Below are 25,266 nucleotides of genomic sequence, written 5' to 3' on the forward strand. Positions count from 1 at the left end.
TTAAAAAATAGCAGATATACAAGCTCATAGCGCGGCACCGATTGCTGTGCTATGAGCTTGTAGATCTTCTATTTTCTTGAAAAATCGTGATTTTTTTTCTGCAAATCTTTGAATATATCGTTTTTTAAAGCGCAATATTTTGTTCCAGGGACCCCACCCCCCAGAAGCAAAGATTTGAGCTACAAATGTTCGCTTAAAAAAATATATATATTCAAAGATTTGCAAAAATGATCAAGATTTTTCAAAAATAGCAGATCTTCAAGCTGCTATTTTTAAATAGCCCAAAGAAATCTTAAAATGACACACAGATGCGTTCCCGGATTGAATGGTTTAACCCACCGCCACACCCCCCTTCCGCTCCTATTCACATTATCATAATTGTGTCCAGAACATGAGGGGCCAGGGAAGTGATCATGTCATTTTATTTACACCCTGCTTGGCCCTCTTTAACAAACGACGCGCCGCTGACTGCCAGGCGGACCGGGGCCCGACGACATCCTTTGATCAGAGCTGTCGGGGCCGATAAGCGGAGACTGACAGGTAATGGATACCCACTGACAAACCGAATCTCCGGCAGGGACGGAGCCTGGGCTCTACCTGCCAGGTCTCCATTAGCGGGGGGGGGGGGATGGGGGAAGGGGCTACCTTCTTGATTCTGCCCGATCCCCCCCCCCCCACCAGGGGCCCGGATCAGACCCGCTTCAAGGCCCGACTGGAGATTGGCTGTTTAGCACTGGAAACGAGGAGTTATTTCACCAATGACATTTTTGTTTAGACTGGACGCGTTTGAGTGTGTGTGTGTGTGTGTGTGTGTGTGTGTGTGTGTGTGTGTGTGTGTGTGTGTGTGTGTGTGTGTGTGTGTGTGTGTGTGTGTGTGTGTTATTTCACCAATGACATTTTTGTTTAGACTGGCGTTTGAGTGTGTGTGTGTGTGTGTGTGTGTGTGTGTGTGTGTGTGTGTGTGTGTGTGTGTGTGTGTGTGTGTGTGTGTGTGTGTGTGTGTGTGTGTGTGTGTGTGTGTGTGTGTGGGGGTGGGTGGGTGGGTGGGTGGGTGGGTGTGTGTGTGTGTGTGTGTGTGTAGGGTGGGGTGAGGGGGGGGGGGGGTTTATGGTGTGTTTATTCGGGTTGTGCTCGTGTGCACGTTGGAACGATGTGTGTGTGTGTGTGTGTGTGTGTGTGTGTGTGTGTGTGTGTGTGTGTGTGTGTGTGTGTGTGTGTGTGTGTGTGTGTGTGTGTGTGTGTGTGCGTGCGTGCGTGTGTACCTAGAACGTTCAAGTCTTCCTGCCGTGTTATATCCGTTTCACAACATCGCTTTTCACACCGCGTCCGGCCTAAAATTCTGCTGTTTTGGAATCAGACTTTGCTGTGGGGGGCATTGTCTGTTTACTTTTTTTTCTTTTTCTTTTTTGGCTAATGTTGAGCGTCTTGCAAGAGTGAAGTGGACAGCGAAAACAAAGGGGCAGAGCAGAGTGATGCTGGTGACATGGCCTGACCACGGAGACATTTGTCCCACTTAGCGCTGACAGAGAGTGACAGTGAGCGAAGGGACGGCGTGCCACCACAGACCACCATCATTCTCCAAGGACAGCAGGGTGCAGGGGGGGATGGGTGGGTGGACTGTCCCCTGAGACGCATGGCACAGCAGGATGTCTTTCTTTGCTCATACGCACATTATATATCCAAACGCACTCAGGCACACTCATACGCACATTATACACCCAAATGCACTCACGCACACTCATACTCACATTATACACCCAAACGCACTCACGCACACGCGCACACACGCACACACACACACACACACACACACACACACACACACACACACACACACACACACACACTCACACTCTTGTCACCTGTCTTGAGGTGAGCTGTGGGCGTCCGTATGCAAAGTGACAGGTCGCTTATGCAGTGCCATCACCCCCACCTCCCGCATACGCACGCACACACACACACACACACACATACGCCATCACCACTCTCACATAGAGCCACCTTTCTTTTTTGTTCTCTCTCTCTCTCTCTCCGTCTCTCTCTCTGTCCATCCTTACTTTCTTCTCTCCTGTTATTTATTTATATATCTTAGCCCTGCTGTCTTTGATGTGAGATGTGACATCGTGGTGATGTGACTGCGTGACGCCAGCACCTGTTAGGACCTCTGGGATTGTCCATCAGAATAAAGTGTCCTCCTGCATGGATGCAGCTCTAACACCCTTTATGAGACTAATGAAGTCACTGCACAGCGCATTACTCTGAAGGACGTCAATTCAGCCCGAATATTTTCCATCAACATAAACCTCACATCCCTTCCTTGTAACGACCAAACCTCTGTGTGTGTGTGTGTGTGTGTGTGTGTGTGTGTGTGTGTGTGTGTGTGTGTGTGTGTGTGTGTGTGTGTGTGTGTGTGTGTGTGTGTGTGTGTGTGTGTGTGTGTGGGTGGGTGGGTGGGTGGGTGTGTGTGTGATACTGATATCGTGATATGAGACTAGATATCGTCTGGGATGGTGTGAAATGTATATTGTCCACAAAATCCCAATATTCATGCATTTGGTCAAAATATTGTGATATTTGGTTTTATTCATCCAGCCCGTGTGTGTGTGTGTGTGTGTGTGTGTGTGTGTGTGTGTGTGTGTGTGTGTGTGTGTGTGTGTGTGTGTGTGTGTGTGTGTGTGTGTGTGTGTGTGTGTGTGTGCGCGTGTGCGTGCGTGCGTGTTTATATAAACAGTATATAGTACGTATATAGCATGTCCACACGTGTGAGCGTGCCAATGCCAGCCAGCGTGTGGGGGGCGTGCGTGCATGGATGTTTTGCCGTGCACGTGCACACCCTCGGCAGAGCGGCAGATGAAGAGGCGTCAGACATATTAACTGACAGATGGAGGTTGATCCAACTCATTTATTACCCCAGAGGAGAATGCCACGGCGAGATTGGGCTTCATTAATTTCAGATTTAGTTTTCATTTCAAGCTGTTGCGCCCTGAGATAAATAAAATGGCGCATTATGTTTTTGCCAAGATATTTCTTTCTTTTTTTTGTTTTCCTCCAATAGAAGGAGTGAAGAGAGGGGAGGCATAAGTTCCGTGTGGCTGGGGTAGAGTGTATAAATACAGGCTCGCCTGGAGGAAAATAACACCTCAACGGCTGATGAGGTGGAATGGGATGACTGTAATTTCTCAGCGCAGCTTTAAAGGCTCCCACACAGATGGCTCATTTATCCCTGGGAGTCCTCGGGCACACATAGCAACATAGGAAACTTTTTGTTTTTTCCTCCAGTTATTCTAACACACTAAGGGTTTCAAAGTGCTTTTCCTCTCCCCTTGCAAATTGAAACACCCCTGTCGGCAGGGTGGCCAAAAAAAAGGGAAAAAATAAAACATTTTACAAACAAAAGAAAGATCATAGAATTTATATATTCAATTTGACTTGGTTTAATACAATTATTGTGCCAATTAAACCACTTTCAACCTGGCATCACTATTTTGCGCATGTCATTATTGTCAACATTATTCAAAATGTTTAAACATTTAAAAGAAAAGTCAAAAATAGCAGAAATAGCTGATGTACAAGCTTTGTTTTAAGCCATTTTACAACAGCCAGAGGCTATGGCTGTTTGGGGGTCCGGGGCATGGAAAAGTTTGGGAACCGTTGGTCTAACACAATGTGATTGCCACCTGCTATTCTAAGACACATCTCTCTCTCCTTCTTTTTGTCTCACAGTATACTCTCCTGAGGAGGCAAAGGAGCACGCCGGAGGGGACACAGAGGTGGCGGGAGACGACATCCTGGCCTCCCGGGACGACCTCTCCGTAAACGACGATGAGCCGACTGATTGCGGCGCCGGGCCCGACGAGGAGGAGCCCGGCGCGTGCGACGACCCGGAGCCCGGCGGGCCTGCTGCGGACCTCTCTGGACAGGAGATGGACGGCGAGTCGCACGTGAGCGAGGCGGCCAGCGACAACCTATCGGACTTTGAGAGCCCCTCCGTGAAAGCGGAGGAGGGCAACTTGGCCGCGACGGCGCCGCTTATGAACGGCGGAGCCGAGATGCCCGCCATAGGCATGGACACCCTGGAACAGATGAAGACCATCTACTCGAGCTTCCTCACCACCTCCTTCTGGTCACCTCTGAACTTTAACCCCGCGCCCCCCACGCAGACCGCAGCTCCTGTGGAGAAGCCGGTTCGCAGCAACAGCACCAGCAGCAGCAGCAGCTGCAGCAGCAGCAGCTACGACTGGCACCAGTCTGCGGTGGCCAAGACGCTGCAGCAGCACGCCTCCCACGGCCGCCTCCCGCCTCATTCCGAACCCAGTCTCTTCAGCACGGTGCAGCTCCACCGGCAGAACCCCAGGCTGTTCGGCTCCATCTTCACCGGGGCCAGCAAGTTCCGCTGCAAGGGCTGCAGCGGCGCCTACGACACCCTGGTGGAGCTGACGGTGCACATGAACGACACCGGCCACTACCGCGACGACAACCACGACAGGGCCGGGAGTGACGGGAAGCGATGGTCCAAGCCCCGCAAGCGGTCGCTGATGGAGATGGAAGGGAAGGAGGACGCCCAGAAGGTTCTGAAATGCATGTACTGTGGACACTCCTTCGAGTCCCTCCAGGATCTCAGCGTCCACATGATCAAGACCAAACACTATCAGAAAGTGCCTCTGAAGGAGCCGGTGGTCCCCACGGCGGTCAAAACCATATCTTCTAGGAAACGGAGCTTCGTGGGTTTGGAGCGCACCGCCTCTCCGCACTCCAGAGAAGGGACCCCCAAATCCAAGCTCTCGCACTCGGACGCGAGCGGCGCCTCGCAGAAGAGCCCCTTCGGCCCGTACGCCGCCCCTAATAACCGCTATGGCCACCAGAACGGCAGCAGCTACGCTTGGCAGTTCGAGTCCAACAAATCGCAGATCCTCAAGTGCATGGAGTGCGGGAGCTCCCACAACACACTGCAGGAGCTGAGGACGCACATGATGGTGACGGGCCACTTTCTGCGGGTGACCAGCTCCGTGGGGAAGAGGATCCGGCCGCTCCCCGAGGCCACCTGCCCGAGCCCCGCCCGGGTGGCCACTCCCACCGAGGAGAGGGTGCAGTCGGTCCCCCTCGCTCCCTCCACCTTCTCCCCCACGCCGCCGCCGATCACCGCGACTCCCCCGGCCTCCTCCCCTCCCCTTCGAGAGATCAAGAAGGAGGAGGTGGAGGAGGTATGCACCAGGGAGGAGACGATCAAAAGTGAAAAGCAGGAGTCCGGTGTACAAGGACAGGAGGAAGACGAAGAGAGGGAGGAAAAATTCGACACTACCAGGTATAACTATCTGACTGAAGAGGACCTGAAGGAGAGCCCCAAGGGAGGCCTGGACATCCTCAAGTCTCTGGAGAACACTGTGACCTCGGCCATCAGCAAGGCTCAGAGTGGGAACCCCAGCTGGGGGGGCTACCCCAGCATCCACGCTGCTTACCAGTTCCCCAACGCCCTGAAGCTCTCCCAGGTCGGCTCGGAGAAGAACTCCCCGCTGAAGTTCATGTTCTCCGGGGCCGACATATCCCTCTCCTCCCTTGTCAAGAACCAGCCTCTCATCTCCCCGCCCCTCACCCAGTCCTCCCCCCTCCCCAGCAACAACTTCCAGGCCATGGAGGAGCTGGTGAAGAAGGTGACCGAGAAAGTAGCCAAAGTGGAGCAGAGCGTGCGGCAGCGGTCTCCCAAGAGGGAGCCGCGTCTCTCGCCCTGCAGCAGCGAGGCCGGCGAGTCCGTCAGGGGAGGAGGCGGAGCCGACTCGCCTCGGGAGTGGAGGGCCGTAACCCCGGCCGACAGCGACAAGGGCAGCCACGGTGACAGGTCGTCCCCGGCGACGGCGCCCAAGAGGGAGTCTGGCGTCAAATCCCCGCTGGCCTCCGCTCTGAGCTGCAGCACCGCCATCATCACGGGCCACCTGCCTCCTGAGCAGCCTTTCGTCAACCCCCTAAGTGCTCTTCAGTCCGTGATGAACATCCACCTGGGGAAGGCTGCGAAGCCGTCCCTGCCAAACCAAGATCCCCTGAGCCTGCTTTCTAGGCTGAGCCAGAGCATGGGCGAGAGAGCCGCCGTGGCCGCCCCGCCCGCACAGACCAAAAGGCCGGAGCCTAAGGCGGACCGCGGCTTCTGCCAGCCCAGCGATGACCAACCCATGGACCTGACAAAAGGGAAGAGTGACAGACGAGGCTCCGTGGGCTCTGCACCCCTGACCCCCTCATCCACAGCTTCGTCTGTCTCCCCCTCCGCTCTCATCACCCCTGCAAAGCTAGCGGTGGTGTCGCCCTACACGTCCAGCAGCCCCCTCCACGAGAACGCCTTGTCTGACATATCGGACATGCTGAGGAATTTGACGCAGTCTCACCACGTGCCCAAGCCCCCCCAGCGGTCCCGCATCGCGGACAGGGCCGAGGTGGTGGGCTCTACCCCGGACGAGGCGGAAGGGTCTCTACACGGCCACAAGCGCAAGGGCCGTCATTCCAACTGGAACCCCCAGCACCTGCTCCTACTGCAGGCCCAGTTCGCCAGCGGTCTACGGCAGACGTCCGATGGGAAGTACATCATCAACGACCTCAGCCCGCAGGAGAGAATGCACGTGTCCCATTTCACTGGCCTATCAATGACCACCATCAGCCACTGGCTGGCTAACGTCAAATACCAACTGAGGCGAACCGGCAGAACCAAATTCCTGAAGAACTTGGATTCGGGTCAGCCAGTGTTCTACTGCAGTGACTGTGCCTCGCAGATCAGAACCCCAGCTGCCTATATCTGCCACCTGGAAACCCACATGGGTTTCAGAATTAGGGACTTGGCCAAACTGTCCCCCAAACAGACTGTTAGAGACTCTAAGACTCTGACGGAGAAACTAGTGCCCCTGGACTCTTTCCTGTCGCCACAGTCGCAAGATGACGGCAGCGGGCCGGTGTACCGCTGTCAGCTCTGTGTCCGTAAATTTGCCAGCAAGCATGCCATCAAGCTGCACCTCAGCAAGAGCCATGGGAAGTCCCCAGAGGACCATCTGCTGTATGTGTGTGAGGTGGAGAAACACTAAGTGACTCTGAGCAATGGACATACTGGAAAACACATGTAGAATGGCTGTTAAAGAGTCCACAACTAAATCAAAAAAGGAAAACGGACCCTATTTAAAAAGTGTGAAAATGCACAAAGATGCCATGAACTACTGTCAAAATGTGTCAGCACAAGGTGGTTCCTATGAAAGTGTCTGGTTTTTCTGCATTTCAAAACTCCTTAATTTCAACATATAAGTCAAAGATAATTCAACTTATTAAGGGATAGTTCATCAGAACAAGTAATCTGTGTTTGTTTTTTAGCCTTACTATGTATGCCAATAGTAAGTAAAGACAGAGCCTACCATGATTCTGGTTAATCTCTTTTGACAAAAAAAGTATAGTAACTTGAAATGTATCTATACTGTTGTATTTATTTCCTATTTTTGTGAATTTGGTTTTGATTTGCTTGTAGACTGCATGTTTGACAAGTTTTAACTGTTGTTTGTACAGTCCTGTCCAGATTTAAAAAACGCTGTTTGAAATTGTTCAACTTTTTAACACTTAAAGAATAGCCAAATGCCTGGGTTTCCTAAGCATGATTTATACTTAGAGTAGCGGCGGTTTTGTGCACCAAAAATAGCCAATCTACAAGCTCGGCTACTTTCGGTGCACGTCACAGCATGCAACTAAGTATAAATCGTGGTTTAGAGGCGTCTGCCAAACAGCAAGACAATTCCATCACTTCTTTATATCATAATTTTTTTTCTGTACAGGTTATTGACTTTCTTGCTGATTGTAAAAGTCGCCTCATTCCTTATCGTTGAGTCATGGGGCGCCCAAGAACCAGGTCTGTGTAAAAATGTATATATAGTATATAAGCTTACCATTGCTGTTTAAATTATGCATACTTGTTATATTTCCTAATTTAAGAGGACAATGACTATCCACTGGTGCGGAGCCTTTGAAGAAGATAAAAATGACATTGTTTTGCACAATAGTTTTATAAATGTTATTTGATAAAAAAAATTACAGATATGTTAATGCCTTGTGCTTCTATGATTAAATTGACTTAATTGCTGCATAATGCGGTTGTGTTTTCTTTCATCTCAATGCAGCTAACACATTTAATTTTAATTAATTAATTTTATTACTATTATTGTTTCTGTATTATTTTTATTTTGTTTATAGTTTTTGCATGTACAGTACAAACAGCCAAATTAAAAAAAACATGTTTATGAAGGACCACTGGCATGATGAAAATTACATCATGCCTGTTATCCTTCATGAGATAAAATTCAATGTGGCTGGTTATTAACCCATCAAAGGAGTAGTTCACCCAAAGAGATTTTAGTTTTTGTCGCATCCCTAAGCCAATAATTTGATTACCGGCAATAATCATAAATTCTTCATAGGCTTCAAAAGGCCCTATAGGGTGTGTAATTGATTTTTTCTGTGAACTACTCCTTTAAGTCCGGAAAAGCATCTGTGTCATTTTAGATTTTAGCTATATTATACTGTCTGTATAGCAACATATGTTTTTCCAAAAACTTAGGATTTAGAACAGTGGTTCTCAAAAATAGCAGATCTACAAGCTCACACTATTTTTTATTATTTATTTTTTTATCTTAAGATGGTATCTTAAAACATATTTTGATTTGTTTTTAACACAAATCTTCTGTTCTGGGGACTCCTTGGCACAAAACATTTTCTAATGGGGAGGGGGGGGGGGGTCCGTGGCCAAATACATGGGGTCCTTGGCACGAAAAGAGAGCTACTGATTTAGAAGGCATTTGTAGAATCCGCCTCAGGTCTTAATAGGTTAATGCATGCAAGTCTTAAAAAAAAAAAAACTCCCAGTCGCTGTCACCAAATATAATGACTCAGCGTTTTCAGAATATCGTGCTCTTTGGAACCCTCAGCGTTTATCATGATCTGTCTCCAGAGCCACCAGTTTGTCAGCATGTATCCTCATCCCCAGTGATGTGTGTGGTAGCCAGTGGTGGCCAGTAACTAAGCGCATTTACTTGAGTGCCGTACCGGTATAATAATAGAAATATTGTACTTTTGCAACCACCAGAAAGGAACCAGGAAGGGACTCTTAGTTGGGACCTAAACGTACAAAAATATATTAGGAATTACCCACTTAAGCCCTATTTGAAATATAGTGAAAAAGATCTGCTATTTTTGAAAAAGTCAGATTTTCTTTTTTTTCTTCTTCTTTTTAAACTTTTAAATTTTAATACAGCAATGCATATAAAAAATATCTTACAAAAATAGCAGATCTGCAAGCTCAAAACCTGCTATTTTTGATACTGTTGTGTGATGCTGTAGTATCGCGTAGGCCGTTGATTTATGGGAAAAAAATACAAAAAAGTAAAAAATATGGAGATAAGAGGTTTCTGCCCGACAACAGCGATATATACTTTGTCCACCCACTGGTGGCGTTACCGTACGGTGGAGGAGCGGAGAGCTCCTTGCGTCTTGCCCGTGTGTTGAGGTGTCTGTCTGGCAGGTGGTGTGTGCTGCATGTAAAATCACCAGATGTTTCTGCAACGAGCCACTGGAGGAGGAGTAGGAAGGAGGTGGAGGCTGCAACAGCAGGCAGAGTGAGCTGATTACCACGGGGGCTTGGATGCCATCAGGAGCCCTGGGCACACGCAGCAGATCTGGCACACACCTGGATGCCAAGACTGTCCCCTGGATAAAAAAAAAATAAAAAAAAAAGAAACTAAAGCAGATCCTATATGTGCGCGTTGAGAGGAACTGACAGGAGGAAACGCATAGACAGGTGCTGTCTCCCGCCCCCACCCCCCCTCCCCAAAGCAGGCGTTTTGGATCTTAACGACGTTACTGGCAAAGCGTTGACGGATCAGGCCCGACACGTCGCGGGCTTGGTGCCACGTTGGAATGAGAAATTCTCCCCATATCCATTTAAATTTAATGAGAAATATACAGTTTTGGGGTTTTGTGGGGCCACCTCTTCGCACACACACACACACACACACACACACACACACACACACACACACACACACACGTGACATTTGATTTAAGCCCCATGGCTGTGTCGTGTTGAATTGAACAATTGAACACTCGCGCTTTTTAACTTATTGATCAGTTATTATTTATATACAGTAAAATCCTGAAATCCTATGGTTTATTTTGTCATTTGTTTTCCATTTCAGGGTTCAAACCCACAGCAGATTAAAAACATGGCAGGCTATTAAGCAACACAGCTGCAGTTAATGAAATTCATTAATAGGTGTGTTAGATTTAGGTGTGACCAGAGCCATGGGTGTGCCCCACTGGTCAATGCCTGCACGTTGACACGCCCCAAATCTAATACACCCATTATGGATTTGATTAGCACCAGCTGTGTTGCTTACATCACAGTGTACTGTAAGGTCAGCCTTATGCAGTGTGCTCTATTATTTAACCTGAATTGGATAACAAGCCGGCCTAAGGTTTAATTCCCGTCTAATGTAACTCAGAGAGAGAGTAGCAAATGAAGCCAAATGGATTTGCTTCCATTGGCACACTCTCAGAGTCACATTAACAGAAGATATTACTGTATAGCTGAAGATCAGTGATTACTTGTCGAGCACAAAGGTAGAAAATGATCCCCACTTGACACATTGTGAATAGTACACCTCTGTCTGTCTAGGGACACCATGTTCTTTCGGTTTGATGTTCCTGGGAGCTGCGGGCCTGTCATGACTGACTGACTGAGCGACATGGGCTTGTTGGAAGTTGTCTGGTTACTACGGCAACGGCCATTCGCCCAGCCTCTCTAACCCGGCTCGCTCTCTCACTCAAACGGAGGACAGCTCGAGAGCTGCACACCCATTTACTCCCTTAAATCTCATCATCTCGCTTCAGTTCCTCCCACCCGGGGAACAGATTAATTAACACACACACACACTGTGTCCTGACCCCGTCTTCTCGCACAAACTCATTACCGCCTCAGACTCGCTCGCGGCCCCTCTGACGTTTAGGATACATTGGGCTCAACGTTGCAGGAGGACCCAGTGATGACTCACGTCAGACAAGCTGAATAAAAAGGCCTTAACAAAGAATGATAATTGAAAGATGGGATGCAGGCCAGTAGCCATTGATAATGTAAATGAAATGGGCCCGAGCCGCTATTCAAAATGCATCATGACTTTAACAGCTTATTTTGTCCTTGCGTACAGCCAGTGTTTGGCAAGCTACTTTAAATGTAGCTATAGCTAGTTACTCTTCATAAGAAATAACTGGCCAACCACTAAAAGCTCTCTTTCTAAATACTGTAGGTAGGTACCAGGTATCTACACTATAAGTCACTTAGTAAAAGTATCTTGCTACATTGAAGCTACTTTGTATCTAATGTAGTTGGTAATGTATGTGGCTGAGGACACTGTTATGACACGACTGAATAAAACATAGGACTGTAAAAGCTACAAATGGAGATGGAGAATTCGCTCTTCGATGTGATGAACAAAGTGCACTCATCTGTTGTGCTAATTTATGTTGATGTGGTGCTGAAAATCTAGTGAGGTAGCTTTTGTCAAGCTACCCACCTGCATGGTGAAAAAGAAAAACATCCCTAACCACTTGAAAGCTGCTACATCTGAAAGTAGTGCGTGTTGCCAGATTTTGTGAAAGAAACAAGTAGACAGGTCTACGAAAACAAGCCCAAAAGAAACGACTAGAGTTCACACACAGAGGGTCCCCAGCTAAATGACTTAATATAGCATAAAAATCAACTGAACCACTTTAACCATATATACATCGGCTATTTTAAAATAGCCGATCTACAAAAACTTAAAATATTTAGGATATGTTCGTTACATTTTAAATACACAAATCTTGTACGGGGGGGCCCTGACACAAAATATTTTCAGATGGTGGTCCGCGGACAATTACATATTCATTGGGGGTTGATGACAATGTGTGAGACTGATTGTTTTAAACAACATTAGACAGCAAGCCCAAATAAGAAACCCGCAATATTTACAGAAAAACAACAACCCCAAAGTCACTTATAATAAGTGGACATGGCAACACTGGAAGTTACCCATAAGCCACTGAGAATAGTTAAGCTAGTGGCTCAGCTACTTATGGTTCAGCTACTGTCTAACACTGTGTAGTACAGTACAGCATTGCACTTTGGACAGGAGACAATGTTTTAAGCTCTCTGCGCTGTACATTTTGAAAGCATGGTTTATAGCTGTGATGTACTCGGGGCAACGATGGTTGGGGGGAGCGTTAATGAGATGGTTGACACTTTGGGGGTTAATGAGGGGCTGGAGGGAGAGACCTAAATGATTGGACTTCTGCTTGGATGAGCATTATGGTGACTGCTGGAGGAGAGTGGTATTAAAGGCCGCCACACAGTAAAATTACAGGGTGTTAATTGAACTCAGAAAAGTGTAAAGAATTGACCCGTAACGCCGCAGGATCTTGCTGACAATTATAATATAAAAAGCATATGAACTCCTCTAGAGACAATAAACATTAGATATGTTCTCCTTTGTTCTTTTGTTCTTCAGAGTATCCTTGAGATCGAGTTAGTCAAAGACATAAGGGAAGAAAAATTATGTATCCATTTGTAATGAAAAAAAGAGTGTACAAATATAACCAAATGTACCTAACAGGTCCATTTGGTTACATTTGTACACTCTATGACTTGAATTAAAGGTGCTGCAAGTGAATTTCTTTTGGTTAAAACAAAAGTTAAAACAAAGAGGTAAGCTCTATATTCATATGATTCATAATCATTTGATATATATGTTCAGTAACAGGGGTCTCCCCATCACTCCAGCTCTTTAGTGAACAGAAAATATATTTTCAGGTGGGACACCATGTCATCTAATCAGGAGAGAGAACTAATTTAGCTTCAATTTGAAAGTGTTCCAGTTCCAATCGTGTCGGCTCATTTTGTTTGTTTCAATCACGTCCTGTATCCTGCATGAGTTCTCTCTCCTGATTGGACAGAATTGGTATCATGACCTGATTTCCTTTTTTTTCTGTTTATAGCTGTAGCGACGGAGAGACCCCTGTTATTCTGAACAAACACTCTGTAGCATTGATTACTATGGAAATATAGATGTAACACTTATGTTAACAAAAGTATATCACTTAAAGCATATTTAACACCCAGGATATTATTGTGAATGCTCCTAAAACAATGTCGCCAGTGAAGGAGGGGGGGAATGGGAGCGGATTGGATAGGAGGACAAAATGAGTTACCCCCCCCCCCCCCCACACACACACACACACACACACACACACACACACACACACACACACACACACACACACACACACTCCTCCACTCCACAGATCTCCCATCAGCCCTTGTCATCCCTCTAATGAATATCAGTTAAATTGCTCTGTGGATCCAACGACTTTGGATGTCAATGTGATTTGTGTGAGTGTGTCGGACGGCGCGGCGGCGCCCAGCCTGACAGAGTGATGAGCATCAGACCCATCAGACCAATCACACAGGAGACACTGACAGCACACACACACACACACACACACACACACACACTGAAAGCTGTTTGTTTAGGGAAAGAAAATGGCTGCCGAAAAACACACAGAAAACCCCCTCAGTGTTGATTTAAAGGGAAACATTGGCAATTTTCCTAACCTAAACCCCATTGTTTTGATGTGAGGAGATCAATGATATAGTGTGGCAAAAAACTACGACAATGTTTTCTGTTGAATTTCTATGTGAAATGTTGTTTTGATGTTTGATGTTTCGTGCCGCCGAACGTACGGATGGCATCATTATGTGTTGAAAAATACAATACACGTACAGTATTGTTTTTCCCTCACTATATTATTGATCTCCACACATGAGAACGATGGGATTTACATTCAAAATCGGTGAGGTTTCCGTTTAATGAATAACTCTCTAAGAGACCCATAAGGGTCCATTATATGGTCGGGTAGTAGCCTATTATAAAAGTTATTCTGTATATCGGATCATGCTCCACTTGGTTTGGAAAATACACATTCTGAATTCACATTTTCAGTAGCTAAACTCAGTTGTTTTATGTGCCGTGGAATAAAAAAACCCAAAAATTACTTGTCTAGCAATAAGTTGAAGCTTGAAGCTTTGGAAATACACAAAGAAAAAGAGGATTCATATGTATCAAAGCGATACATTAAGGAGAACAAAGCAGATTGGCATGCAGTTGCAGTTGGTTCTCTGTGACAATCTGAGCGATTGTTCTGATCATCAGCCGTGTCACATCCTACAAATGACCTTTGAGTTTCTTGGAAGCCTCGCGTGCTTCCCTGGAAGTGTTGTCTGTCTGTGCCGCCTCCCCACCGGGGGTGACGTGATGGCCTCTGACAGCCGCACAGGAGTCATGGGTGGCACAGAGATGGCTTCACCTTTGACCCTTGACCCAGGTCATACTGTATAGTTCTATGACAGTCAATGGGTTAATACCCTGAAAACTATCTTTTTTTAATTTATGTTTCCAATTAACTTTATTGTGTTTAGACCTAGGTTCAAGATGGTTCAAATTTGTTTTTATTGTGTACAGGTACATAAGAGTAAAACAAATGTAAGTAATAGTAATTAAAACAGAGAAAAGGGAAAAAAGAAAATCAATAACATACACAGCACCAAGAAAAGTGAAAGTTTTGTCCATTATCTTAGCGCCTAGCCTGGAATTGCGTAATTTTAGATGTTGTGATTTTTTTTCAGAGCACAAAAGCCAAATGCAAGAGCATCAAGGCCATGAAATAAAACAAATATAATTTAATAAGTCAATTGAAATAATTAATTTAAGTGTAACAGATTAGTACAAAATATATATGTTTATTTCACAAAATAAAGGTAGTTTGGGTAATTTTTTCCCTAAGTGTCATATTACAGGAAAGAGGCAGAGGAGAAAATGGCACAATCAGCTGGGGCAGTGTGGGGCGGGCGGGGCATTAGCTCCACTGTGGCCTCAGAGCATATGATGTTTTGAGGGGCATAGCCGCCAAACTGGCCTCCATGAAATTCCTCCCCTGTGTCTAGCAGCCCTTAAGATGCTTGAAGGTACTGTCACTGTTAAGTTCTTACTCCTAGGTTATCAACATCTAATGTAAACATGCAGAAGCATTGCGGAAGCTGCCAAGATGACCTGTGCCACGTACTCCCAGGAAGTCAACATCTAACGTAAGCGTATTGTGAGCACATGGAAGCTGTAAAGTGGCCTGTGCCAGTGTCAGGCTCAGGATCCCTCTCCAGAGGGTTGTAGGATAGAGGGAAAGAAACAGAGAAAGAGAGAGAGAGTAATGGAGGCAGAGAAAACAGAGGTAGCTTTAGCCACTTAAACCCTATACACTTTGACAGATGACAAGGGTCCCCCCGGGCTCTAGATCCTCTAGTAGTTCCCTTTACACCAAATTGCCTGACTGAAAATAGCAGATCTACAAGATAACAACGTGTTACGAACTTGTAGATCCGCTATTTTTTTTGCTACATGTTCGCCCTAGAACAGTGACACTGGGGTTCATGTGGTTAAAGGAAGGGAGGTTCTGATTTTGAAGTGTGCCCTCACTGGCGGATATAAAGAAGGTCTTTATGCCGTTGCCGTGTTGCTGTGTGTGCGCTGCCACTGCCTGAGATAGCTGTCAAAAGCATTTTGGTCTGATATGTGACAGATTTGCTAAAGACACTCGTCTCAGGGCACTGCTCTATATATCGTTAGTTTAATGCACAATGACATGACCAATTATAGCGAGCTCCATGCTCAAATAGCATGTCAAAACCTGTGTATCAATCCATTAGATCCTGTCTCCCAGCACATTAAGTGGTACCTTTAGCAATCTCTCCGGCATGTGCAGAAAAAATGCTGACGGAATGGAAAATCGTCCTGTGCTGCTCCACACAATGCTGCTGTCTTTCAGAGGGGTTGGCCCACTCTCTCTCTCTCTCTCACTTTCTCTCTCTCTCTATCTCACTTTCACTCTCTCTCTCTCTCTCACTTTCACTCTCTCTTTTTCTCTTTCTCTCTCTCTCTCTCTCTCTCTCTCTCTCTCTCTCTCTCTCTCTCTCTCTCTCTCTCTCTCTCTCCCTCTCTCTCTCACTCTCTCTCTGAGCCTCTCTCTCAGCCTCAGTGCAAGAGGAGACACATGAACAATACATCTAGATAATGGCCTGCATTGTTTACTTAGCTCTGAAAATGTATTTGTGCAAAACTCTAAAATGCATTTAAGAGGAATAAGTCACTCCGCGTGAGGCCGTGTTGACACTGTGGCACTCTCTGCAGCAGGGGGAAGTGTCATAACAAAATCATATATTATGGTATCAATTGAGCTAAAAGGACGTGATAGATTTTTACTTGGGAAGAGAGCGTGCCTTGAAATAAACCTGCAGCAAACCTGACCATGAGTTCCACTTACCCGCAGGACTGTCACTGACTGTATATGTTCAGGATTCCTGTATCAACCTACCTTGTCGCGGCCATGACAGTGGTGGGAGGTGTGTGTGTGTGTGTGTGTGTGTGTGTGTGTGTGTGTGTGTGTGTGTGTGTGTGTGTGTGTGTGTGTGTGTGTGTGTGTGTGTGTGTGTGTGTGTGTGTGTGTGTGCGAGAACCACAATGGAAACACGTTTTTTGTGTTATCCTTTTAGCCTTAATGTCTGACTGTACCACGTGCTTACATTTTTGACCAATAAAGTATTCAATCAATCAATCAATCAATCACTATATGCTACTTTTGAGGACCAAATGTATCCACAAGTATAGTACAATTTGAGAAACAGACATTGTGAGGACAATTTTACTGCAAGAAATATTTTTGTTTTGTAGTCGCAAAAGATTTTTCGGATTAGGATTATACAATGAGGAAAAGTTTCAGGTTGGGGTTAGGGTTTAGGATTAGACATTTAGAGGTTAGGTTTAGGAGTTAGGAGAGTTAGAGTTTTTTCCCATTTTACACTTACTTGTGCGGCGTCTCATCACACACCAATATATTTTATATCAAAGCAGTAGTAAAATGTGTATGTCCTCACAAATATAGTAATACAAAAGTTTGTGTGTGTGTGTGTGTGTGTGCGTGTGATTTAGTGCAGCCCGGTTCTAACGACCTCTCTGTCCTTGTGACGAGGACACGCAGCCTCGGGGCGCTGGCATGGAGGATGTGCTTTGGACCGCCTGGCACCTCGCCTGGCATCATGCATGGCACAGTGTCCACACTCTGCCACCCAGCTGATGGATTGGCCTGTCTCTGACGCCACCTTCATGAAATCGCTTTTTGATTTGTTGTCATGTTTTTCTGCGGTTTATTTTGAAAAAAAAAAAATTGCCTGGTTATAAGAAGAACACCCTCTGGTCAGGTATTACTAGAGTGATTAAATTAAGCTTCAATAAATCAGCATAATAGAACATTACCTGTGTGTGTGTGTGTGTGTGTGTGCGCGTGTGTGTGTGTGTGTGTGTGTGTGTGTGTGTGTGTGTGTGTGTGTGTGTGTGTGTGTGTGTGTGTGTGTGTGTGTGTGTGTGTGTGTGTGTGTGTGTGTGTGTGTGTGTGTGTGTGTGTGTGTGTGTGTGTGTGTGTGTGTGTGCGCGTGCATGCGTACGTGTGTGTTTCTGTCTGTATGTCTGTTTGTCTGTCTGTGTCTGATTATCTGTCTGTCTGTCTGTCTGTCTGCCTGTGTCTGTCTGTCTGTCTGTCTGTCGGTCGGTCCGTTCAAGTTTGTATGTATGCCGTCTTGGAGGTGTTTGCTCAGGGGGGTCAGACAGCATTTGATGCCCTCCCGTGACTGCCACATATGGAATGGTTGCCCGTGGCTGGACCTGCTCTTTGCAATGTGCCATTGCACAGGAAACGCGTCAATGAGGGCGCGATTACAAGGCTGACAGAATGAATCTCAACTGTCATTTCACAGAGCTGGGGTTTGAGAGTGCCCTGATCAAGTTACATTAGAGGGAGGCCAACTGAATGATTTGGAATCGAATCAAGACCCATTTGATTTCCCTTCTGTTTGGCAGCGGCTTATTGTGCTCAAGAACTATTTCCTACAGTGTCTGACTCAGATGATGTTCTTGGGGAGTGTTTTTAATCTGCGTTAAGCATCGAGCTTTACAGTTGCACTTGAGCGGGTTAGCAGATGCTTCTGCTCAACGCAACGTTGTTTTAAAGATACCTGAGAAAAAAGCCTGATTTATACTTAGTCGTGTGTCTTTGTCGCACTGAAAATAGGCTCAACACAGCACCCTTTTTCGGGGTACGATAACACGCTTGCCCCGATTCGTGATCTATTTAGTGTCCGACCACCTGCCCTATTGTCTTCATAGGAGGACGGGCCCTTTTTTATGCCTGCATACTGTATATAGTTTCTCTCATTTTGTTTCATGTAACACCTGTTTCATGTAACACTATGTTTATTTGCATCTGTGACATTGTAATGTGATTCAAATGTTTGTTATTGTTTCTCATTATGTATGTATTTTATATGTGTTATCAGGGCGTCCTTGAAAAAGAGAGCTTGCTCTCAATGGGCTTCCCTGAATAAATAAAGGAAAAAGAAAGAAAGAAAGACACTTATTTCTCTCTCGCCGAACCAGACTGCAGTTGCTCTCTGCATCATTCAATACAAAGGCTATAGGTTGGTTGTTTTGTTGGCGGAGTCCCATGTTTCCTGGTGAGGGGTAGGGCTGTCTTTACAAGGCAACTGCCCTCCCAAAAGTCTGTATGTGTGTGGCTGTGGTCACGTTTTCTATTGTGGGACCATTTATTTTCGTCATTTACTTTGTTTTGCTGCTAAAGCTGTTGGTGTATGTATACAGTATATCTTATGACAAATTCTATCAATCTGATACTAAACAATTCCCCCTCTCAAATATTTTCTGTTAAAGTTCCTCAGTTCCTTTTACAGAAGGTTTTTAGAGTGTGGATTTTCACCAGTATTATCTTGTGTAGGCCTATATTTACTGCTGTTGTTGCACATTCTTGTGGACGTGCCGCACCAACATTTCGCTGCATGAGTGAGTGACAAATAAAACCTTCTTGATTCTTGATTCATCACTTCAAACACACAGGCACTTACTGTTTGCCATAATGAAACTCTCTCCCTGCGGAGAAACGAGCGGCGTTCGAACGTCAAACAATTCCTTCTTTCCATCATCACCGTCTTCAGTGTCCTTCATGAGACAGTCTCGACAGTTCTGCCAAGAGACAGCAAGGAGAACTCAGGACATCTGCTTGTCTGCTTCACAGAGACAGCCTCTTGACATGGCAGAGACTTTGACACGGGCTGTCAGAGTAATCTGTCAAGACAAGCATCATGTTTTATTGGAGCTGCGGAAAAAAAGCCTGCCGTCACCGTGGCTCGCCTCTTTCCGTGCGTCAGTCTGTCTTCTCCTCGACTGTTCGACATCGCGTAGGTGGCACAGAGACTGAATGTCCTGAAAAAGCAAAGAAAGGAGAAAAAGAGAGAGAGAGAGAGAGAGAGTGGGGGAGTCAGACCTGTGACCTCTTCGGCCGCGCAACTCGTCTAGAGCTGGCAGGGGACGCAATTGAGAGTGACACTCCTGGTTGGAGCTGCCAAACTGCCACTTCCTGTCGTCTTTATTCACACATAGCAGGAGTTTAGGCTGGACGTTTTTGAAGAGCACAGAACAGACATGTGTCTCCTTGTCCAGCCATCCTTTCTGACTGTCATTATCGTGGTTCACAGACACTCTGTCAACGTTAGGACTCAACACCCCGTCTACGTGACAGGGGGGGGGACAAAAAAAAACCTGGAGTAAAATTCGAAAGGGGATCGGATGGATATCTCGGGCTGTGAAATGAATATGTTTGCTTCTTCTTTCTAACGGATTGAAATATGAAACCAGCTTGTCATCGCAGTTTCCCTTTGTAGGCCCGAGCGCTTCCTCTAGCTACAAAGCCAAAGTACACACACTGACTTATTTATTTGTCTCAAAGGTCAAATTAGCCTCCATGATTTTGGAGGTTAAACAATAACCTCAAGAACAGGTATACAACTAGTGCAATATCACTTATATACCGATAACCCATTTGTCTGGGTCATTGAAACACTTTAAAAGACATGTTTATCAGTTAAATGTTTTGTATAGTTACTGTACTGTACTTTGTAGGGCAGAGTGGTTCTCAAACATTTTCATGTCAAGGACACCCCCCAAATTGATGTATTTGGTCGCCCATTTGTGCCAGGGAGGGCCCTCCATAACAGATTTGACCACATTTGTCAAGATTTGTCAACATTTTTAGAAAATAGCAATCTCACAATGTGTTGCTATACGACACATTGCGGGCTTGAATAGCCAAAAGATAAAACAGGACTTATGTGTTTAAAGTGTTCCTCATGTTGCTGGGGACCCCCTTTAACCCCCTCAAGCACCCCTGGGGGTCCCCGGACCCTACTTTGAAAATCAGGGTGCTAGCGCATGTGCAATGACAGTCGCGTTTGGGGATTTTCGGAAGGGGGGGAATTTCAGTGCAATCAAATCACTTCGAAATTGGGAAAATTTGACTCATAATTTTGTCATTTTGTGTCAAATAAGCCTTTAACTTTGTTAGGATCTAGTTTGTCACTCGTGCTCTTCTGTCCTCACTTTTAATGGCTTTGTTTTTCTCCTTCCCGGCGTCCGTAATAAAAAATAATAACAGTGACTCTGTGTGTCTGTGATGGGTCACTTTCACCAATACAAATAAGATTCAAAGTCATGTGTCCAGCTGCAGGTTTTCATTGAATTCTGTCCCCTCAGGTCAAGTTTGTTTTATTTCTCTGATATGCCTGACTCACTCTCTCTCTCTCTCTCTCTCTCTCTCTCTCTCTCTCTCTCTCTCTCTCTCTCTCTCTCTCTCTCTCTCTCTCTCTCTCTCTCTCTCTGGGTCTGTCGGTCTGTCTGTCTCTCTCTATCTCTCTCTCTCTGCCTGTCTGTCTCTCTCTCCATCTCCTTTTCTCCTTTCCCCTTTCATAGCTGCCCACTCTCTCCCTCTCTCTACTCATACACACATGCACGCACACAAGCACACACACACGCACACGCACACACACACACACACACACACACACACACACACACACACACACACACACACACACACACACACACACACACACAGACACACACACACACACACACACACACACACACACACACACACACACACACACACACACACACACACACACACACACACACACACACACACACACGCTCTATCCTCGGGCTATTACCAGGATAAGTCAATTTGATCCATCCAAGGCATTGGATGTCATTTTATTCATATATTTTCAAGCCTAGTGACTTTATTAAAGGCTACTGCTTCAATCTATGGTGATGGCGGATGAATGAATGGATGAATGCACCCACTGATGAAACGCAGACCAAGAAGGCCTTCAAATGACCACAGCCCTGATCAGGCCTGTCGTTTTCCCCCAAAAGTAGCGTTTCGCAAAAAAACAGAAAAAGAAAGAAAACGAAAAAGAAAGAAAACGCTGTGTTTTGTGTGCAATCGAAAACAGCTTGGCGAGACGGAGTCTTTTGGCAACAATGTTTCCTATTCATCTGTTAGTGAAGAGACACCCCCCCCACCTCCTGGTGACAAGAGGATGGCTGTTGAGACGAGGGGGAGAAAAAAAATGAGATGTTACAGCCAGTGGAGTGAGAGAGAGAGAGAGAGAGAAAGAGAGAGAGAGCGGAGAAAGTAGTTGGAGCCTGGACAAAAATGTGTCTATTCATGCCAACTGGTGTCCTGACCCTGCTGCAAGGCGGGCATCGTCCTTCTGTCAGGAGTGGGAATTAAAGGGCCATTCACGGGACACCAAAAAGACTTCCACACTTCAGTGCCGGGCAGGGCTGGGCAGGGCGGGGCCTCATCCGTCTCTTCTCAATAGTTGTGAGCTTTTAGGTTGGCTATTTTTGGAGACATTTTTTTTTATTAAATGGCCAAACATTTATATGGGCAGATTTTGATATTGTTTGAATAATAGCGACACCAGGGTTAATTTGGTTAAAATAAAAAATAAAGAAGAAAGAATACAAAGCCTGGCCAATGAAATGAAGAGCCTGTCTCTTTAAGCTGAATATTTAAATGAGCAGATATTGAGCGCCTGTCTCTTTAAGGTGAATATTTAGATGAGCAGAAATGGAGCGGCGCCTGTCTCTTTAAGGTGAATATTTAGATGAGCAGAAATGTCTCTTTGAGGTGAATAATTAGATGAGCAGACATGGAGCGCCTGTCTCTTTAAGGTGAATATTTAGATGAGCAAAATGTCTCTTTGAGGTGAATAATTAGATGAGCAGACATGGAGCGCCTGTCTCTTTAAGATGAATATGTAGATGAGCAGAAATGGAGTGGCTGTCTCTTTAAGGTGAATATGTAGATGCCAAGCGGCTGTGCTCCTGGCCAACCAGCGTTCCAGAGGAGAGGGGAAGGTCGTACAGAGTTCAGAGTGAGGGTGATGACTGATGGCTCTGTGTGCTGAAGGAAGGGGGCTGCTCGCACCTCCAACAGAACCGCTGCTTCATCGGGGTGAGAACGGGCCAGATCGGGGCCGGCAGGGGGGGGGTGGGGGGTTCGGAGCCAAGCCAGACCGGGCCAGGCAGGCAAATGGTGCTTGAACAGAGGGTATCTCTGTACCACTGGTTTTCAAAGTGGGGTCCATGGGAGGTGGGGGGGCAAAAGTAGTTTACATAGCATCACAATCGTTTTAACCATCTGCTATTTGTTTGAATATTTCTTTTGAAGAATATTGAAAATATTTGAAAAATGTTCTTTTTACAATCTTCTCTTCTGGGGGTCCCTGGCAAAACCTTTTCATATGGGGGTCCGTGGCCAAATACATATCAATTTGGGGGTCCTTGAAGTTTGAGAACCACTGCTCTATACAGTAGTTGAACAGAGCTGGTTATATTAACATGTGGTCATCTTAGTGGTTACTGGTTAACCTCTTTCAACCTGACCCCTTTACACCCCCCCCCCTCCTCTTAATCTTCTTTACCCCGTTGAGGAGCATAGGCATAGGGCATTCACCACAGCCCTCCATCTCACTCTCACGAACCTTCGGGCTCCGGCGCCATGCACCGCCAAAATGATTCCCGTAGATTCAAATTTGTTTAGTTCGGTATAATAGTTTAGTTTCTTTTGGTATAATAATCGTTTGGTATATGTCCATTTTTTATTCTAACTCGTAGCGCGACTAGCGTGATTATGTGGGGAACAAAAACAATGTGACGCCAACTGGAACACACTACCGGAACACGATTGCTTTTTTTCCTTTTTTCTAAACCGGATCACACGGCTCAGTTTTAGAATGAATACCAGGCTTTCCTCCGCGGTGGAAAGCCCGGTGACGCGAGGTTAACGACGGAGTAGCCGAGTATCAAAGTTAAGCGGTTGACCGAACCACGCCGGCCTGTTATTTTCTTCCCCCATCTGTGACGTGAGAGCAGCAAACGGAACACGCGCGTGCCTAGCCTGTATGTATGCGTGTGGTGGTGTGTCTGTGCGTGTGTGACATTTATAGAATCTAAATCCAGCTTCCACAACCCTCCCCAAGCCCTCCGGTACTCCACCCCACCCCACCACCACCACCACCACCACCCCTCGACTATCAAGAGCTGTATCGTTTTGCAAACCTCTGCGGTGGTGTTGTCAGCCGGCTCTCTGTGAAGTGGCCCGGGCCCCATAAAACAACAGTGACGTGAGTGATTGATCCAGCAATGAGGATGGCAATACTCCTCTGCATCAATATGAGCAGCCAGCGCCGGTGCGTGCTCAGCGCCGGCAGCGGCCTGCGGGACCCGCAGCCTTTCAGACAGCTCTCTGTTTCTCCTCAGAGGGGAAAATCCATACACAATTGATGGCAGTTCAAAGAGAGGCTTTATTGTGGGATATCAAATAAAACATCAGAGAAACACGGTGGCGGGCGAGAGAGGCAGGGTGGGGAGGGAGGGAGGGAGAGAGGTGTGTGTGTGTGTGTGTGTGTGTGTGTGTGTGTGTGTGTGTGTGTGTGTGTGTGTGTGTGTGTGTGTGTGTGTGTGTGTGTGTGTGTGTGTGCGAGCGCGCGCACGTGCGTGCGTGTGGAGGAAGTGATCTGCATTTTGCTTTATCGAGGGATTTTCTTTTTTTGCACCTGAATGGTGATGAACAGACTAGATGAATACCCAGGATCCAACGACAGGATGTGAACGACACAATGTGACACCACATCATATTGCACAACCTTAATATAAAAGACTGTACTGTACGTAGACATCAGCCAGACAGCTGATCGTCTGTGAATGAACACAACGCAGATGTGACCGACAATGGTGTAAAGTATTTATAGGGTTATTTGAGGGTGTAGCAAGAGTCTCTGTGTGTGTGTGTGTGTGTGTGTGTGTGTGTGTGTGTGTGTGTGTGTGTGTGTGTGTGTGTGTGTGTGTGTGTGTGTGTGTGGGTGTGTGCGGGAGAGAGAGAGAGAGAGATCAGTGGTTTCCTGTCAGTTCTTTGCAGCATGGCCGCTAGCGAAACCCGTGGTGATTTCATCAGCACCAGCTTCTAATCCACTTACTTAACGAAATACATAATTAACACAGCCTTAATTGCGGTAAGGACAGTTTTGACAGAAATCATTTCCCGTGGCCAGACGCCGTGATAATTGAACGTGTTCCTCACACCTTATCAAGACCTTATCAAAAACACCTAATCGAGACCTTATGAAGAACTTTGTTGATTTCTCACACAATATACGCTTTATACATTTTCTCTCTCTCTCTCTCTCTCTCTCTCTCTCTCTCTCTCTCTCTCTCTCTCTCTCTCTCTCTCTCTCTCTCTCTCTCTCTCTCTCTCTCTCTTTGGCTGTGATTGATGGACATGTCAGGTGTGATAGGGCGTCATGGCAGGCTTGCTTTGCGGGGTCACGTGACCGTGGCAGATGGCGTGGCCGGCCGGGTATGGGAGCACGTTCGCCCGCTGTTTTCTCTCCTGCCTCCCCTTGTTTTACCATCCAATACCACCGAGAGAGGAGAGACACCACAGGGGAGGGAGGGAGAACACAGGAGGAAGAGGAGGAGGGGAAGAGAGACGGGACGAGGAAAGGAGGGAGGAGGAAAGGAAAAAAAGGGGATGGAGAATATAGGAAACGCTAAAATCCTCAGTGTGAATTCAATCTGAGGGTTGAATTAACACTCAGGAATTTACTGAGTAACATTTAACGTAGTTGTGTGAAAAGGAACCTTAAACCTTGAACCTTAAAGCCTCACTATGTAACTTTTCTTTAATAGATAAAATGTAATTTTG

The 25,266-nt window shown here is 46.3% G+C and overlaps 1 protein-coding gene across 1 annotated transcript in view; it reads left to right on the forward strand.

The window, feature by feature from the left end:
* Positions 1-8,091, forward strand: part of LOC308091283 (teashirt homolog 3-like) — a 28,820-nt gene extending 20,729 nt beyond the window's left edge. The window contains exon 2 of the mRNA XM_080436762.1: positions 3,724-8,091. Coding sequence (XP_080292888.1) covers positions 3,724-7,058 — 3,335 coding nt within the window. The 3' untranslated portion in view covers positions 7,059-8,091. The remainder of the gene's footprint in view (positions 1-3,723) is intronic.
* The last annotated feature ends 17,175 nt before the right edge of the window (positions 8,092-25,266 follow it).

Source organism: Gymnoscopelus braueri (genome assembly GCF_963280865.1).
Source record: "Gymnoscopelus braueri genome assembly, chromosome: 9".
In the NCBI taxonomy this organism is placed as follows: Eukaryota; Metazoa; Chordata; class Actinopteri; order Myctophiformes; family Myctophidae; genus Gymnoscopelus; species Gymnoscopelus braueri.